General features: G+C 50.6%; 1 protein-coding gene and 1 pseudogene across 1 annotated transcript; one reads left to right on the top strand and one right to left on the bottom strand.

Moving 5' to 3' along the window:
• Positions 1–459: 459 nt before the first annotated feature.
• Positions 460–11,181, top strand: LOC146187885 (uncharacterized). Its single transcript, XM_084604943.1, has 3 exons — positions 460–794; positions 896–1,760; positions 11,167–11,181. Exons 1-3 carry the CDS (start codon positions 460–462, stop codon positions 11,179–11,181), a joined length of 1,215 nt encoding a protein of 404 aa, XP_084461069.1.
• A 20-nt stretch (positions 11,182–11,201) lies between these two features.
• On the bottom strand, positions 11,202–14,017 carry LOC146187884 (uncharacterized; annotated as a pseudogene).
• Positions 14,018–18,424: the final 4,407 nt, after the last annotated feature.

Here is an 18,424-nt window from a genome sequence, read left to right as displayed (position 1 = left end):
TGAGCCACCTCCGCTGTCTCGTGCAGACAGGAGAGAAAATAGAGCAGAAAGAAAAGAAAGAGGGAGAGAAATACGCGCGCCGCAACAACGTCGTCCACCATCTAAGCGGTGGCGGGTGCAATGACGGCCCACAGCAGATAAAAATTCGGTGGAAGGCTAGCCCGCGCCGCAAGCGACGGTGACCTAGCGAGCTACCCCTAAACGCTTCTAATATCGAGGATCGGGCCCCAGGACCTGCCGGTGGCGGCTGGAGCCGCGTCCCAAATCATCCTACCCCGGCAAAACTGGCATGGATCGATCCGAAAAATCAAGCGGAACAACTGGATACAAAAGTCGTCCAGGTGGGCCGATTTTCTTCAAATCTACGGCCATTTTTCGACCGACCACGTTGGCGCCGTCGTTAAGCCTAACGGCGTCGCCGACGCCTGGCCTGGCGGAATCGGCCCTCCGAGGAAAAAAATGGCGACTTCCGCGGATCAAATACGCGGTTACGACCCTGAGGCGATGTTGTGGACCTCGGTACCCGCCACCGGAGATACAAATTCGACGGTTATTCCGAAAATTCGGAGTCAAGCTTTACTTCAAGCGGCTGCACGCTGCTCCCAAGACAAAGCCCAGATGGCGGCGTTCGGCACCGCCCCGGCCGCCATTTCGTCGGTCGGAAACATGAACGCTCCCGCGACGCGCGCCACGGGAAGCAAGGACAAGGCGCTCTCGAAGTGTAAGCCGCATCCAATGCCCAAACCGGCTCCCGAAGACTACGTTATAGTCATAAAGCCCAGAGAAAGTGTTTCTAAAGAACCCCAGGTGGTCGAAATTTCCGGAGTCCTCCACTACGGCGTCTCTCATAGCCTGAGTTGCTTTGGGACGTTAAACCCCACAAACCAACCAACCATCTTCACGAGGCGTTCACGGAAACTGGCTACGGCACTGCCATTTCGGCGTACCTCGGGCTGAAACGGGCCAGCGCCGTCTCCGTTCTACCCTCACGAGAACAAAACATCATCATTGTGCATACCCCGGACATCGAGGCGGCCGACCTGCTCATCGTGGACTTCGCAGTAAACACCGAGAAGGGATCGATCCCGCTTCGGGGTTACCTGAGACAAGACGGCGGCAACATATGCCACGGCGTGATCGTGGTCCGTAACTCGGACACCACAGAAACTCTCCAAGACCGAGTGTGCTGGCGCGCCGGCACCATCCTGGAAATCCGGAAATTCGGAACATCCAACAAGGCACGCATCACTTTCGCGGGTAAAGAGAAGCCCCGTTACGTGCACTATGACAACATGGTCGTCTCTGTGCAAAACTATTACAAAACTATTCCTGCGTGCGGCCAGTGTGGGGCCGTCGGGAATCGCGCGGACGCATGTCCAAACTTGCAGTCTGACACCTGTGGACTCTGCGGATTCCAAGCTCCGCTAGTGGAGGGGGTGCGGGCTCCTCACAACTGTGTTACGCGGTGTTCTGTGTGCGGTGGCTCCCATGTCACCAACTCTCGCGACTGTGCGGCAAAATTCCGCACACCCAAGATAAAAAAGAAAAAAATGGCGCCCAAGAAGAAACGCCGCCATGTTGGGCCTCCCGGCGATCAGCCTCGCCAGGAAATCACCAACATCGAGAACCCACCTATAGGAGGAGGTGCTGAAAAACGACCATCGAAGGTGTCGCCACCACACGGCGGACTGGCGAAAAAAACGACGGAAACGCGCGGTGATACCAGGACCTGGGTCAACGCAGTCGAAAACGGACACCAGGTGAGCGGTTCGGGGGGGGGGGGCTGCTTCTCTCTCCCCCCCTTTCCGCTCCCTTCCCAAGGGCGCGTAGCGCCGAGCAAGATCAAATAGCTGCACTCAGGGCCCAAAACGAGATGCTGCTTAAGAAAATTAACGAATTGGAATCCAAAATTAACCAGTCTTCTCCGCCCTCGCCTCCCGCGGCTGAGGTAATGGAGAGTGAGCTCGTGGTGCCAAAGGCGGTAATGAGCTTGGAGGCAGCATTTGAGGCCCGATTCGGGGCCACGGAGGCACGATTCATTGCCATAGAAAATCAAATTTCAATGATGGTCAACGCCATCTCCAAATTGCAAAAGACAATCCCCGCGATTATTGCCAAATTGCGCATTCCTTACGCTCCTCGTGCAGTCCCGGCGGTCCCTTCCCCGGCCGTCCTAACAAAACTTCTAGACGCACCCCTGAGGTAGACGATGACAACTGCTCGCTCTCCGGTATGGAGGATGCCCCCATTCCCGCGAGTGTTGGCTCCGGAGCAGCGTCAATACAACCCCTCCTCAGCCTAAATGACCATGGCGAGCAGCCCTAAGATCAGGCGCTCCCCAAGAACCAATTCGGCCACCCCCGTCCAAATTGTCCAATGAAACTGTCGGGGCTTCCGTTCCCGCGCAAAGAGGGCGGATCTCCGACTTTACCTTTCAACTTTCAACTCTCTTCCCGCGGTGGTTGCCCTCCAGGAGCCAGGGAGTGGCGTCACCCTCACAAATTACATCACCTTTCAGCAGGACCCCTCTTCCTGCGTCTGCATGCATAAAAATTATAAGGCTACTATAGTTGACTTAGAACTTGACACTGAATATTCCTACGTGATGGTGACACTTCGTCCGCTCAAGAAACAAGATGCGCCACTCCACGTACTCAACATCTACTGCTCCCCCAGACTCAAAAATGTAACGTTCGCAGCACTCTTTAGCCGCGCTCTAAAGGCTGCGGGCAGGGACCCCTTGGTGATTGTGGGTGATTTCAACGCTCACAGTACACTCTGGGGATACGTGCGTGAAGAGAAGCGGGGACGCAAGCTAGCGGAACTCGCGTCCACGCTGGGCCTGACTCTTCACACTGACCCTGCATATCCAACGCGGATGGGTAATTCAGTGACCCGGGATACATGCCCGGATCTCACCTTTACCAAAAACATTGTACACGCAGAATGGATCAACACCGAGGAAACCCTCGGTAGTGACCACTGCCTTATCCACCACTGTACTGTAAGAACTAAACCATTGGCAAGACCCCACGCACAAGCTCGGCTACCCGACTGGAATAAGTTTCGGCAAAGCTACATCAATTCGGCCTCTATCCACGAACAAGGATACCACGCGTGGGCACAAGGATTGGTTACACATCTTCGTTCGGTGGAAACACAAATTCAGCTCTCGGAGGCCACTCCAGAGGTGGACAACCACCTTCTGCACCTTTGGGAAGCGCGGCACAGCCTCATCCGCAGATGGCGCCGCCAAAAACATAACAGAAAGCTCAAAATTCGTATCGCCGAGCTCACTCAGCGAGCGGCAGAGTACGCGGCCCAACTCGCCGACTCAAACTGGGTAGACCGCTGCAACACGGCGGCCAGACAAATGTCGAGCCGGAGCACATGGCGCCTTTTCCGTGCCCTAATTGACCCGACTCAAACCCGCGCCGAGACACAAAAACATCTCCAACGAGCTATTCATAGCTTCGATGGAAATACATCAAAATTAGCATGCAAACTGCGCGACCAGTATCTTTGCACTAAGCAGGACCCCTGAGGACCCGCGTACTCGTATGCAGGTTCAGAGAACGCGGATCTGGATCAACCGTTCCAGTTGCATGATCTGAAGGCGGCCCTGGCTAAAATGAAACGAGGAACGGCACCGGGCTGGGACAAGATAACTGTGAAACTTCTTGCCAATCTTCCCGACCCCGCCTACGAAACCCTCCTCGCTTTCATCAACTCGATCTGGCTTGGTGAGGCACCTCTACCAATTGAATGGAAGACCGCCCTGGTAACTTTCATTCCGAAAGCCGGCAAATCCATAAACACAGACAACCTCCGCCCCATCTCCCTCACGTCTTGTGCGGGAAAGCTGATGGAGACCATGGTGCGGGACAGGCTGTCTGGGTTTCTGGAAAATAAAAATACATTCGCAGACACCATGTTCGGTTTCCGCCCGCAAAGGTCCGCTCAGGATGTTCTGCTTCAACTCGACCGAGAAATTCTCAACCCTGTCGAATATCCCTTCAACGATAAGGCAGTACTCGCCCTTGACTTGAAGGAGGCTTTCGACAATGTCACACACGAAATCATACTGCAACATCTCTCCCAGACGAACTGTGGACATAACACATTTCAGTACATCAAGCAATTTCTCTCAGATCGGCAATCTTTCATCCGAATACAAGACGAAGAACACGGCCCATATAATCTGGGAACGAGAGGCACCCCACAGGGCGCGGTCCTCTCGCCATTACTTTTCAACCTGGCCATGATGAAACTCCAGGCTCAGTTGGCGACGGTCGAAGGCATCCAGCACGCGCTGTACGCCGACGACATAACCATCTGGGCCAAACACGGATCGGTTCGAGACATTGAGGCTAACCTGCAGCAAGCGGCGCAGATCGTAGACGCTTACGCCCGCCGCTGCGGCCTTCAATGCTCACCGTCCAAATCCGAATTTGTGCACATTCGCCCGTCGCCTAAGTGCACCACAAAAATGGAACTATCCCTGGCCAGCAGCCCAATACCCGAACACGATGAGATTAGAGTACTTGGTCTCCTTATCCACAAACATCGACGGGCTGATACAACACTAGCAAAACTGCGCAAGGTGGGGGACCAGGTGGGCCGGATGGTGCGCCGGGTTTCCAACAAACGCGGGGGGTTACGGTGCACAGACGCTTTGCGGCTGGCGCATGCATTCGTAACCAGTCGAGTACTCTACTCGACTCCTTACCTCCACCAGCGCAGATTTGATGAGAACGCTCTCGAAGTGATTCTTAGATGTACAAGCGTGCCCTCGATCTCCCGATCAACACATCCAACCAGCGTCTTATGGGTCTGGGGATGATAAACACATTCGCGGAGCTCCGAGAGGCGCACTTGACTAATCAATACACAAGACTTTCAAAAACGCTCTCGGGACGCCGCCTATTAGCCCGACTACACATCCACCACCCAACATTTACGGAAGAGCGCGTACGCATTCCTGAAATCTGGAGATACGCCCTGCACGTACGCCCTCTTCCGGCCAACATGACACGTGACGACCACAGTGGCAGGCGCCCTGCGCGGCCGGAGGCACTGGCCCGTCACTATGGGAACAAACACGGAATTTTCTACGTGGACGCCTCCGGCCCTCACCATGGGGGGTGGTACACAGCCGCAGTCGTCCATAAAAAAATCACAGTGAATGGCCTAACGTTCCGAGCTCAAGACATAACACATGCGGAAGAAGTTGCCATCGCGTTAGCCGCCGCAGACAAGGACTCACGAGTCATCATCACCGACTCGAGAGGGGCCTGCAGAAATATTAAACAGGGTTACATTCCTCTCTTTGCGCACCACATCCTTCACAACAGTGACTACCTCGGGGCCCCCGCGTCTGAACGATTGTATGGGCTCCAGCTCACATGGGCCTCGAAGGCAATGAAACGGCCGACGCCGCCGCCCGCGCGCTCACTCTCCGGGCAACGCCTTCAGACCCTTATGATACGGATCTCGAACCCAATCCGGCTCTCACTTTTCGAGAAATTATTGAATTATTTCAATTCGGCCATGCAATTTATTCTAAGCCTTGTAAGGGTCTTACAAAGGTGGAGGAACGCACACTCCTCCGCCTTTACACCAAAACGCTGGTGTGCCCGGCAGTTTTAAAACACTTTGATCCTGCTTGTACAGGAAAGTGCCCGCACTGTGCGGAGAAGTCTTCGGACATCTTCCATATGGTGTGGGCATGTCAGTCAACCCCGAACCTCACCCCCAAACCCAACCCCACCCGGGAGGACTGGGAGGCAGCCCTGCTCGGCTGCTCCGATCTGGCAAGCCAGAAGGCCCTGGTTCACCGAGCCCGAGCCGCAGCGGTCGCCAATGGGCTCCTGTAATGAGGAGCCCACCTAGTGTTTGCGTGAGGTTGCTCCGGCTACCTCAAGCTTCCTCCGAATAAAGGTTTTACACACACACACACGGTGACCTACCTGCCCCAGCCCCATCAGGTTAGAGCCCCATCAGCCTAGTGGTTAGAGCGCCCGTCTCGGCTGCGGGAGGTGGTCAGTTCGAAACCCACCGCCGGACACCCACCGGTAAAAATGGGTACAAGCGTCCCCCGGCCTGGCGCTCGGCTTTTCCAGGGGTGTGCGTTTGGGAGAAGCTCCGTAAACCCCGCTGCGCGCCCCTCCTCCGCAGTGGGCCCAAACCCAGTTTCGAACCTAATAATACTAATAATAATAATAATGGCGCAGAAAAATTTTGAGGTGGTTCAGTACATGCTCGTAAAGCGGAACACTTACTGATGCATATTACCTGCCAATACTGCTTAATTAACGCAGTTTTTAGAGAAAAATTAGATTGCCTTTATTCATGGCACGGATATGCATAAAATGGTTATGTGATATAATGGCGCAAGAAAAATTTTGAGGTACTTCAGTACATACTCGTAAAGCGAAATACTTACTGCTGCATTTTAGCTGCCAATACTGCATAATTAACGCAGTGTTTAGAGTAAAATTAGACAGTTTTTATTGATGGCACAGATATGCATACAATGGTTATGTGAAAAATCCAGAAGATTTAATTAGCGGCCGGTATACGATGAATTACATGAATTAAAGTGGTGCCTGAAATATAAGGTGAAGACGTTTCAGAGCGGTAAGCCCGCCTACGGCCAATTTGGGGCCCACTGCGGCCTTCCATGGGCAGCCTCAATTGGGCTTATCTTATTTTCCCTGCATGGAGTACGAATATATGTTGCCTTTTCCCGCATTTAACCCACGAAATACCCATGTGGGCGGCGTGGAGGCATACCCGATTTTCATCCCGGATGCAAACTACGCGGGACCTATTCAGTGTTTTAGTGGGTAGCCCCATTTGGGCTAGCCCGTCTACTATTCGGTTTAGGCTCACATTTGCATCGGATGTACCCAAAAGCGTCCCGCAAGAGGCCGATGCGGGCAGAAGCGGGAAGGAGCACTTTTCTGCCCTGCTACAGGCCATGCGGAAATTATCTAGGTTTTTGATGGGCAGCCCCATTTGGTGCAGTCCACGAATTTTCTGCATGAAGCCAACATTTCCGTTTGACCTTCCCTCGAGAACCCCTCAAGGGTCCCATTTAGGAAATGCATGGACATACCCGTATTTAGCCCCGCCGCGGCCCATGCGGGACCTATTGCGCTTTTGAGTGGGCAGCCCCAATTAGATTAGCCCAGGCTTTTTCCACACAAAGCCCAAATTCTCTTTGCATCGGCCCTAAAATTACCCGAGCGGGACCCTTGAGGGCCAGATGGGGGAAAATGTACTCAGTTAGCCCTTTCCACGCCTCTATGATGCCCAGATGGAAAAGGCAGGGGCAATTGGGCTTGCCCACTTGATCCCTAAAGGGGGCCCTCATGGGTGTTATCGTGGTTACCCAAGCCCAACTTGCCCATACGGGACCCAGGTGGGCCACGCAATGTGTGCTACTTTGGTAGGTTTAAGGGGCAATTTGAAGATTCGGCCATTTTGTTTTGCAAATGAAAGGCACATTGTATTTACTTTGACTGAACTTTATTCAATCCAATAAATATTCAATCCGGCACCGGAGTTGGAACCCTGCTCTTGCAGCTGTGACATCAAACCGCTAGGCGCGCGTTAGGCACCAGCCACCAGGCACGGCCTCGCCTCGCGACGGCACAAGTTGGGCCCTTGGATTTTGCGGCAGATGGTATGACGTCATAGCAGAGGTCAAGCTAAAGGTCAGTGGTAGCTACCGCGACCTCGCCACGCGAGTTGTTGTTGTGGCTGTAGGAAGAAAGAAAAGAAAATGCACGGGCCTGCTACTGCCTCTGTAGCTGAGCCACCTCCGCTGCCTCGTGAGGACAGAAGAGACAATAGACAAGAAAGAAAAGAAGAGGGAGAGAAAGACGCACGCCGAAACAACAGCCGTCGTCCACCACCACCGAAGCGGTGGCGGGTGCAATGACGGCCTACAACAGATAAAAATCAGTGGCCGGCTAGTCCCCGCCGCAAGCGGCGGTGACCTACCGTCCCAGCCCGTAGGTACAGGAACTGCCACCCTTCACCACCTCCCTCTTCGCCACGCGAGGAGCTGAAAGTGAAAGTGGAGAGATGGATTGATTTAGAGAAAGGGAAAGGCGCTGTAACTGTCTCACTTGTTTTCTGTGGGCACCTCAACCGCGCCGTAAGCGAAGGGAGGAAGGTGGGCGTGAAAGTGGAAAGAGAGAAAGAGGAGCCGTAGTGGAGGGCTACAAAGTAATTTCGACCACCTGGGGATCTTTAACGTGCGCTGACATCGCACAGCATACGGACGCCTCTTCGTTTCGCCTCGATCGAAACGCAGCCGCCGAAGTCGGGTTTGAACCCGGGTTCTCCGGCACAGTAAGTCGGGCGTCTTACCCCTGCACCATCAATCAGTAGGTGTCCGCGCCGAATTGTGAGCTACTGCGCTTCTTCTTTGATGTCAACCAAATTTAAACCCCGCTCAAGCCTGCTGTACTGCATTTATTTCTATATGCTCTGTGGTGCGGTGTTCGAGGAAGCGCCAAATGAAGGACGCCGCACGGACGCCTGGATCAACCGCCCGGCGGTGTCAGCTTCGCGTGAATCTCCTGGCGACGTCACCAGCCATGACATCATGATCGAATGTGACGTCATTATCACTTCCGATTATCAGACATGGCCGGATGTCACATCATGATGACGTAACATCCGGTCATTACGTCACGACTGATGAAGTCACCAGGCTACGATGTGACGCTGACGACCACGCGAAATCAGGAATGGGCGCCACAGAGCTGCGTTCTAAAAACTTTATTCAGACGAAAACCTTTCTGGGCTCGGGAAATAAATGAATGAATGAAAACTTCATTGGTTCTTTGAGAAGTAGTAACGGTAGAGGACAGAGGCTTCGGCTTGAAGCCTGTGTCCACCTTGGCCGTGGGTGGGCCCCTAGTCCAGTGCTCCACTGAGTCGGGCCACCTCGCTTGCGTGCGCTATGAGTGCCCTTTGGGCCTCTAGCTCGCCGCTGGCGAGCCGGCTCTCCCATTGCTCCGCACTTGGTGTTTTGTGTTTGTGAAATGCTTGATTGCTTCCGCACTCCCATGTGACATGATATAGCGTTGGGTTTGCTCCGCACCACGGACAGTTGGCGCTATACTGTGTTGGGAACATCTTATTTAATATGTATAAATTTGGGAAGGAGCCTGTTTGAAGTCTTCGCCATCCTGTGGCTTCTTCCTTAGATAAATGTTTATGTGGTGGGGGTACTGGAATCTTAGCCCCTTATGTAGGTATAGTAATTCCGAATAGCTGTCCCCGCAGTTAATCTAAGGTTCCTCCAGGGTTAGTGACGTTCCTGCTCGGCTAGTCATTCCTCGAGCTAGGTTTTCTGCCCCTTCGTTGGCTCCGATCCCTGCGTGACTCGGTATCCAGATTAGGTTGTGTATTGGTCGTTCCTCAAGGAGCGGACCTCCATTGAGGATCTTGAGTGCCGTACTGTTAATTCTGCCTGTAATATAGTTCCGGCACGCCTCTTGTGAATCCATCAGGATGTTAAGGGATCTCCCTGTCCTGTATCCTTCTTTGCTGAAAGAGCGACAGCAATCTCCTCTGCCTCCGATATGTTAGATACTTCGGCTGTGAGTCTTGTGATGTGTTCTCCGTGATGGTTTACGACTACTGCTACTGCGCTATTTTTGTGTTTGGGGGTATAGGGAGGCATCAGTGTAGACTGTATTGTCCCGATGTCCCATCATCCTCTCATAATGTTCTGCCCTAGCCTGTCTCCTGTGAGCATGGAGGTTTGGATCCATGTTTCGGGGGATGGGTTGTATGCATATTGTCTTTCTTAAGGTCTATTCACACTTGCGACTAGATGAGGTCGCGCTACTGGTAGGAGACCAGAGGAGAGGAGCTCGCCACTACCGATGTTCACACTTGCGACTGTCGCCTTCTCGTTCGTCAGGCACAGTTGGGAGCGATGACAGCGAACGTCGGTAGCGGCCGCTTGCCAGACACTTCAGCTTTTTCAGGCGGGCCCGTGTGCATGCCGCGCTCTCGTGTTTCCAGGAGAACGCCGACGCCGAATTAACTGTGTCAATCACCGTGGTGTCAATATAAAATGTTGCGCCTGCGTGAAAAACCCATTTCTCAAAAGTTCATGGTACTTACCGGATAGTCCGAATATCTTTCCAATCTCCTCCCAGGCCATATTCTTCTCCCTGCCTTTGAATTCCGAGTGCCGTTTGTTGAAAAGGTAGAGGTATTCTTTAATTGCATTGAGAAGGTGCTCGATCGAGTACTGCGGGACCTCGCCGATTGGTGAAATGGGTTGCGACTAGTAGTCGCGCGACTGAAAATTCGCGCAGTGTCCGATCGGCCTGCGGCAGTCGCTTTTCGACCGATGCGACCATTTGCGACGGTCGCTTTTCGACCAAAATGGTCGCGCGACAGTTGCCAGTCGCAAGTGTGAACGGGCCTTTGGCGAGTCTGGTATTGCGACGCTGCTGTTTTGTGGCTTTCCTAATTCCCGGCCTAGCCTTGTCAGGAGCGCCCTTCCAGTCGTTGTGTGGCACAGCGAACTAAATTCCGGACACCAGATCTGTGATATTCTGCGGGATGTGCTTTTTTCTAGCGTTCCTGCCTCTGCAATCCCACACTTGAATGCGCCCAGGAACGCCTAGCGACTGTGGATATGGTGCACCCTCCAAGCACTTGCCGGAGAAAATGTGACAGATAATGCGCCTCTCCTTTCCTGTAAACCAATTATAATTATATGTAACCATGCGGCGAGCGCCGATAAGAGGCAAACGCAGAGGCAAATAATAGGAGAGGAAGGGTGTACGCTCTCCCGGACGGGGCCGCCGTCCGGCGCATGTGAAGGGAGCGCTTCAGCACAATCCATATGAGAGCGCTCAGCTGACGTTTTTTTTCTTCGGCTACGCGCACAGTGTTCTGTCTAATTTCAGGCAATAAAACACAGCAGAGAGCCATGTGCTTTTTTACACGCATCGGCGTTTTATTCATTTATTTGCCAAAGTTTGCAACTTCCGCTTCTTACTGTTGTTTTCCGGGTCAGATACCTTGTTATTCAAGCGTCGACAGTAATGTTTGAGTAGAATGTTTGTGCTGCACCACAAAACATATTTCAGCACTATCTCACTCGCGTGTCCCTGTTCACAGACGTCGAAGTCTTAAGGCTCCTCATCGCTGAGCAGTTAGAGTGTGAGTTCTGTAGCCACTTGACGCTGGTTTTGGACCTTTAAAAAAGCTGTTCGCTTGGACAACTTTTCCACCACAACCTAATTGTGAACCGCAGCATTCACAGCTGGCATTGCTAGGTAAACTAGCCCTCCCCTGGCATATTCTTTGACAGGACTGTACATGTGATTGTCAGGCGAAACTACAACCGTCTTGTCAATTGTCAAGAGCTCTTTGCATTTGTGACATTTAAACCTCTTCAGAGCGATGTGCACTGAGTAACCAGCCACATATACAATGGCTGGTATGGCATTCTTCAGTTTTGACAGCGACTGTTCCGTCACAACAATGTTGAATTTTCCGCTTGGCACGGCTGCTTGCATTTGAAGCTCTTCCCAATTTTGATTTTTATCGTTGTTGACTGCAGATACCGCACTCATTTGTGAAGTGTGCTTTGCAGTCGCAACTTGTTCTCACATTACAGACAAATGATATTGCGAACCAGCCAGTCGTCGGTAACATCCAAAGCGGTCTTCTAGAAGGTCGGTCTGGAACTTTTCAAGAAGCACGAAGGACACCTTGAGCTCCTCAAAGCAGTATCCTGCAATCTCAATAAATGCCTGAGTTGTCTGGATCAAATCACCATGCGTTTCATCAGACAACTTACAGGCGTCCGCCCTTCTTCCCTTTCATTCCTGCAACCAGTCCAGGAAATCGCTCAAAAAGCAAATCCTCGAGTCGAATGGAGAAGGGTAGACGGGCTTTTGATATTCATCCCTTAGTCTCAGTGCTGTGAAAAAAATTTTGACGTTGACAACTTTCCACCATTTCACTATTATATCTATGAAACTGGCGGTTTCTTCGTGGTGTTTTAGGTTGTGCTTGGCTCCAATCACTCGAAGTGCGTTCGGTCTGGAATCGCTGAATACCTGCAAAAGCAAGTTTAACATTTTGCTTCTGAATGTGTGTTGGAGAAACAGCTTTCCTGGACAGAGTGTAGCCGTACCGGAGTAACTGCTCACTCTCTAAATTATATACGTCTGATAGTCTTGAAAAACGCGTAATGCATGCGCCGCTCCCCCTTCGTGCTTGGTTCAAACTCAGGGAACCAGAAACACTGGCCGTTTTGTTTTAACCAGTTGCTGTGCACGCACTTCAGTAAGTGCACTGGGTCAATGACAAAGAACAATGGCCGGTGGGGATCTGATGGGTGCGGAAACACGACATTATTTGCCAGTGATTTTTTGGTGTGGCTTGGGGGGTCTTTGTCACAGGGTACTTAAAAGGCAACATCGCGATTCGATTTACAGAGTTGTTGGCAGTTGCAACGCACATGACTTTGTAACTAATTTTTTCCACGCCGCGAATGATGTCTCCCCAACCCTTGTGCAGAAATTCCCCATTAGCCTTGTGCACGGGCACAATGTGTGCTACCTCCTTAAACTTGCACATGAGGCTGTGCACTATAAATACAAATGCACTGTTAGCGGCTTCTGCGTTGTTTAACGCTATGCCAGCGATGTTGCCTCCTTTGTAGTAAAAAAAAAGAACCTTTAGGTGAATTTCATACACCATTAAAGTCACATAGAGTTGCTGCTCATTCAACTTGGATATCGTCTTGGCCTTGTAGCGGAGGAATGTGCCGTCTTGCTGCTCTAATTGCGGGTTCACCCCGAGTGATGAACATAATTGATCTAACGGTCCTTGTATGAGGCATGATGATGCTCCCGTGACTTCGCATGTACTTGTATGCATGAGGCGATATTGTAAAAAGTATGCAATAGTAAACCATGAAGTCTGCAGAGCAGCGCCGTCGTTCTTTTCTTGTTGACATTAGCTGCACTTGCTCGGTAAGCAGTTGAATGATCGGAGAATTGTCTCCTTACGCTGCGGATATTTCGCCCAGAAGAGAAGTGGCAGTCTCGCAGATGTCCATGTCTGAGCTTTCAGAACTTGAACTCACAGCACTGTCAAAATTCTCGACTCCCTCAAGCAAATCCAGCAGCCGTCGTTTGCTGTCGACCGCCGATGGAACTAGCACTTTGGACCCGAGCCGCTTCACAGGTGCTTTACGACGTTTATTGTCAGGGTTAGGTTGGTTTTTATAACAACAGAGTATTTAATCCAAGGAGCCTCATCGTTACAAATGTGAGCGAAAATGACATGTTCATTGCACTCGATGACATGCCAGAATGTCAGCTGCTTGCCTCGAACGTAGTTTGCCAAAGCTTTCAAATCGCAAAGCTTGTCTGCTTCTTCCTCATTCTGGGAAGTGATAATTGGCTCCGCGAGCGCTTTATCAAGGGCAGCGCATCTCAGCGCATTCTATTGCTCTCTGGGTTCTCTCATACAGTCCCATCTCTGGACAGGTAGCTTGGGCAATCGGGGAATACCGTCGGTACGGCCTCAGTCGAACCCGCAAACGTGAGAGCGACGCCGTCACTGTGCGGCCGGTGGCTTGGTCAATATAGCTTGCTTATCGGACAATGTCTTCCGTTTTAAAGTGACGTTCGCAGACCTAAACAAATAAATATAACCTAATAAGTACGGCTACTTAACATCGCGAGCTATGCGTGACGCATTTATCCTTTACGTGCCACAAAGGAGTTGTAAGCAAGGCTTGCAACCCCAAGGGTAGAAGCAAGTTGCTGTTAAAAAATACACAGCAAAAATGTCTCACCCTGGAGTTTGCAGACACGACCAGGTTTTCGCGTGGAATTGCACGTATCTAAGCTTTTCTTGCTTCTTCAGCTTTAGGGAACGAGAAGACGTGGACTATGGGGCCTATCTTGTAATTGCCATTGCACCGCGGCACACAACACTTCCCAGGCATTTCGCAGTTGGTTCTAATTCTGCAGACAACTTGAAGTAGACCTGTGCACGGGCTCGGGCTAGCACGAAAGCCCGCACCCTCCCGGCCCGCGGGCCGGACTCGGGCCGCTCGGAACCCCTTTCGTCTGGGCTCGGGCGGGGTCCAGGCCAAAGCATTTTTGCCTCGGGCGGACCGGGACGTACACCCGGATCACGAACACATGCAACATTTGTGAAAGGGCGAAATAGACGTATAGTGCGATACGCGTCTAGAATGCACTGCATTATTTCGCGTCGGCCCCACGTGAGAGCTTCCGAGTTCTTTGCCGGCGTCGGCTCGCCTTTCCTCCCCGCCTCCTCGCCGCGTGGAGAGGCTTGTGGGCTACAGTTTCTATCTCCGCTTTGGTAACACCGGCGCTCATGTGTACATGCCCGTTTCAAATTTCGCTCCATGCTGTCGCCAATCACACGTCTCTATTGTGACGCACTACTGCCTCGACATGACCTCGTTTCAAGCGGGTCACAGATCAAAGCTTCTGCGGTGCAATAGTTTACTCTTGCTTCTCTTGTTGCGAAACTTTCACTTGAAAGGCACATGGTAAGCTAGGCGAGCCCACCGAGTACCTGGCCACAAAATCAACCCCTTTTTAGGTTTATTGCTTGCACACATTTGAAGAAGAAAACCAGCTGCTCATCAAAAACTTCTTTTCCTATCAGCTAACGGGTTATTCACTGCTATAGCACTGAAAGAAACCTCAGTGCTACAGGGTTCATTATCCAGAGCGCCGCAAATGTCTCAATTCAAGGGATAAATTATTGCTTTTGTGCAACAAGTTAATTCCACGGACGTGCTTTCACCTATATATTCAGAAAGTTTGTCATTTAAAACATGAGAACTCAACACCTTTCAGACCTTGGATAAACCTCATCATAACCATGAGCCTGACTATATCCAGTGCAGGGTGAAGGCCACTCCCATATTTCTCCAATCAAACAGGTTCTGTGCTAGCTGCATCCACTTGGCCCCGGCGAACTTCTTAACCTCATCCGCCCACCTAAATGTCTGCCGCCCCTGCTACGCTTTCCTTCCCTTGGAATCCAGTTTATTACCCTAAGTCACCATCGGTTATCCTCCCTTCGCACTAGGTCTCCTGCCCATGACCATTTCTTCTTCTTGATTTCCACTAGAATGTCAGTAATTTGAGTTATTTCTCTGACTCACTCTGCACGCTTCCTATCTCCTAATGTTAACCCTACCACTACCATTTTTCGTTCCATAGCCCTCTGCGTTCTCCTCAACTTAAGTAGAACCCTTTTGGTTAGCCTCCACGTTTCAGCCCTATAGTTGAGTACAGGTAAGATACAACCGTTGTAGACTTTCCTCCTGAGCGATACCGGTAAGCTGCTAGTCATAATCTGTGGGTGCTTGCCAAATTCGCTCCATCCCAATCTTATTATTCTTGTTATTTCCTTTGCATAGTCCGGATCTGCGGTTACTACCTGTCCTAAGTAGACATATTCGCCTACTAGCTCCAGTGCTTCGCTACCTAACGTAAACTGCTGTTCCTTCCCGAGGCTGTTGAACATTACCTTAGTCTTCTGCATATTGATTTTCAAGCCTACTTTTGTACTTTTCCTGTCCAGGTCAACAATCATTCTTTGCAGCTCATCTCCTCAGTTACCTAGCAAGGCAACGTCATCAGCAAATTGCAGATTACTGAGGTACTCTCCCTCTACCCTTATCCTTAACTCCTCCCATTCCAAGTCTCTGAATACTTCCTCTAAGCAAGCTGTGAATAGTACTGGGGAGATCGTGTCTCCGTGTCTAACATCTTTCTTTATGACAATTTTGTTAGTTTCTTTTGCATAGCTATGGTTCCTGTGCAGCCACTATAAATATATTCCAGCACTTTCACGTATGGCTCGTCTACCCCCTGATTTCGCCATGCCTGCATTACCGCCGAGGTTTCCACGTTCCAGCAGTTACGAAGGACGAGGTTAAGAAAACAATATAAATTATGAAAAGGGGGAAAGCAGCTGGAGAGGATCAGATAACTATAGATTTGTTGAAGGACGGGGGGTGGGGGGGGGGGATATGATGCTAGAAAACCTGGCCACCCTGTATACGCAGTGCCTGGTGTCATCGACGGTACCGGAACCATGGAAGAACGCAAACATTATCCTCATTCATAAGAAAGGGGACGCTAAAGACCTTAAAAATTACAGACCAATCAGCTTACTGTCTGCTTCGTATAAGGTATTTACTAAGGTAATCGCTAATAAAATCAGGACACCCTTAGACTGCAATCAAGCAAAGGATCATACAGGGTTTCGGAAACGGTACTCTACTATCGATCGTACCCATACCATCAACCAGGTGATAGAAAAATATTCGGAATACAACCAGTCCTTATACATTGCATTCATTGATTACGAAAAAGCGCTTGACTCAGTAGAAACCTCGGTGAATAAACTTATCATCCTGAAATTATGTTCTTCTCTTTCATCTCTTGAGCTGCAATTCTAGCATGATGGGCCGGTTCGGGACCGGACCTTAAATTAAAGCGCCGGGCCTGGCTGGGCTGGGAATCCTTATCCATGTCCGGCCAGGCTCGGGCCTGTAGCGTCGGGGCAGCGCTCGGGCTCAACATTTCGGCCGTGCACACCTTTAACGTGAAGTATATTTGCTTGAAATCTGTGTATCAAAAAATACATGGTATCCTGAGGGAGCCGCGATTGTATTTTGAGCATAGTGTATGTCTGTTTCTTATGTATCCTTTTCCATACTTTGCATACCTGCATGTAGTGCTACATTTGTCTACCTATGTATTGTTTCTTGCCTTGTGCTATTTTTTTACCCTTTATTATGTACACGCGGGCTGATGTATCCTACGTTTTGTCTGTCTTCCTGGTTGCTTTCATGCACTAAACTGTGAAAAAATTTTATCTGTTTTGTTTTTGTATGAAGCAAAATAAATGTTCATTTCACAGAGCTCCTGGCATCTTTCCTGCAATACTGCTGTGTGGCAAAGGCTTTGACGCAGCAGCGTTGATGGTCAGCCAGCAGTAATTGTGACCTACGTTTATATTTCATTGCTCAAAACAAGTAAAAATAAAACCACAACATAAAGAACAGAAATAATGTGCCAACAGAGCGTGGCAGTACCGCAAGCGTTTGCTAATTTGCACCCGTCAGAGAGCATGGATGATCGGGTGAGACGCAGATCCCCTTTTCATAGTCTACCTCCCCCCTAGACGTTGGCCGGAATCAGTTGGCTTCCGTCGGTGGTCTGGGCTTGACGGATGCTTTGTTTTTTGGATTGTTCTTCCTGGTTGTGAAGGCAGGATTCCCATGAGTCTCTACTTCCATGTAACGCATTTAGCACTGGGCAAGCCGAGAGCAACTGATTTAGGGTCGCTATGCCTTCACAGGTTTTGCATTTGGAAGATTGCACCTCAGGATGCCATTTGTGTAAGATATATGTGTTTGGGAAGGTGCTCGTCTGCAGGTTTCGCCAGATTACTTCTTCCTTCATCGGGAGAGATCTATGGGAAAGGGAGGGTTCTCCTGGCCATTCTGTAGTGTTCTAGAATTTCTCTGGATGTGATTAAGTCTCGCTTTTTGGACAGGGAGTAGTCTACCCACGCTGGGGCCCGGTGGGTGAGTCCTCGGGCGACCTTGTTAGCGATCTCGTTCCCTGTGAGTCCACTATGCGCGGATGCCCATATTATTTTAATTAGGTCGTTAGGTACGTTCTCCTTGCCTGCTTGCAGAATTTTGTCAGCCTCTATGACCTTACCGTTGTCATAGGCTTTGATTGCTGTTTTAGAATCTTTGATGATTATTCTGCTGGATGTATTTGTGATTTCCAGGGCAATCGCCGCCATATCTGCCTCCTCTGGTGAATAGTGTCTTACACTACAGCTCGAGATTAGCTCGCCTTTGTCGTTGACTACTACTGCAGCGTAGTGCCCTTCGGTGTATTCTGCCGCATCAGTGAACACTACGCCTTGATTTTGGAGGAGGGAGCTTTGGAGTATTTAGACTCGGCTTCTCCTGCGTTCCTTATTGTGTATGGGGTGCATGTTTCTTGAGATGGGGGTATTCTGAACTTGATGACAATTTCTTTGGGGATGGCGGTTATCCCCTCTCACTATTCTGGGTTTTGGTAGCCCAGCTTCCTGAGGATGTATCTACCTGTTTTGCTGCCAGTACGTCAGATATATTGTGCTGTAAGTTTCGCCTCGCATATTTTCTCCAGGGTGTTGACACTCCTAGGTTGAGGATCGTCTCGGTTGATGTGCACGCTGGTAAACCTAGGGCTGTTTTGACACCTTTGCTGATGAAGATGTCTGCCTTGTCTCTCTGTGCTTTAGTTGTCTTCAAGTACGGGATAGCGTAGGTGATTCGGCTAATGATGAAAGAGTA

Source organism: Amblyomma maculatum, chromosome 5, assembly GCF_055883805.1.
Source record: "Amblyomma maculatum isolate TAMU_Amacu chromosome 5, ASM5588380v1, whole genome shotgun sequence".
NCBI lineage: Eukaryota > Metazoa > Arthropoda > Arachnida > Ixodida > Ixodidae > Amblyomma > Amblyomma maculatum.
Note: the sequence above shows the minus strand (reverse complement) of the source record. Positions and strands in the feature narration are given on the sequence as shown.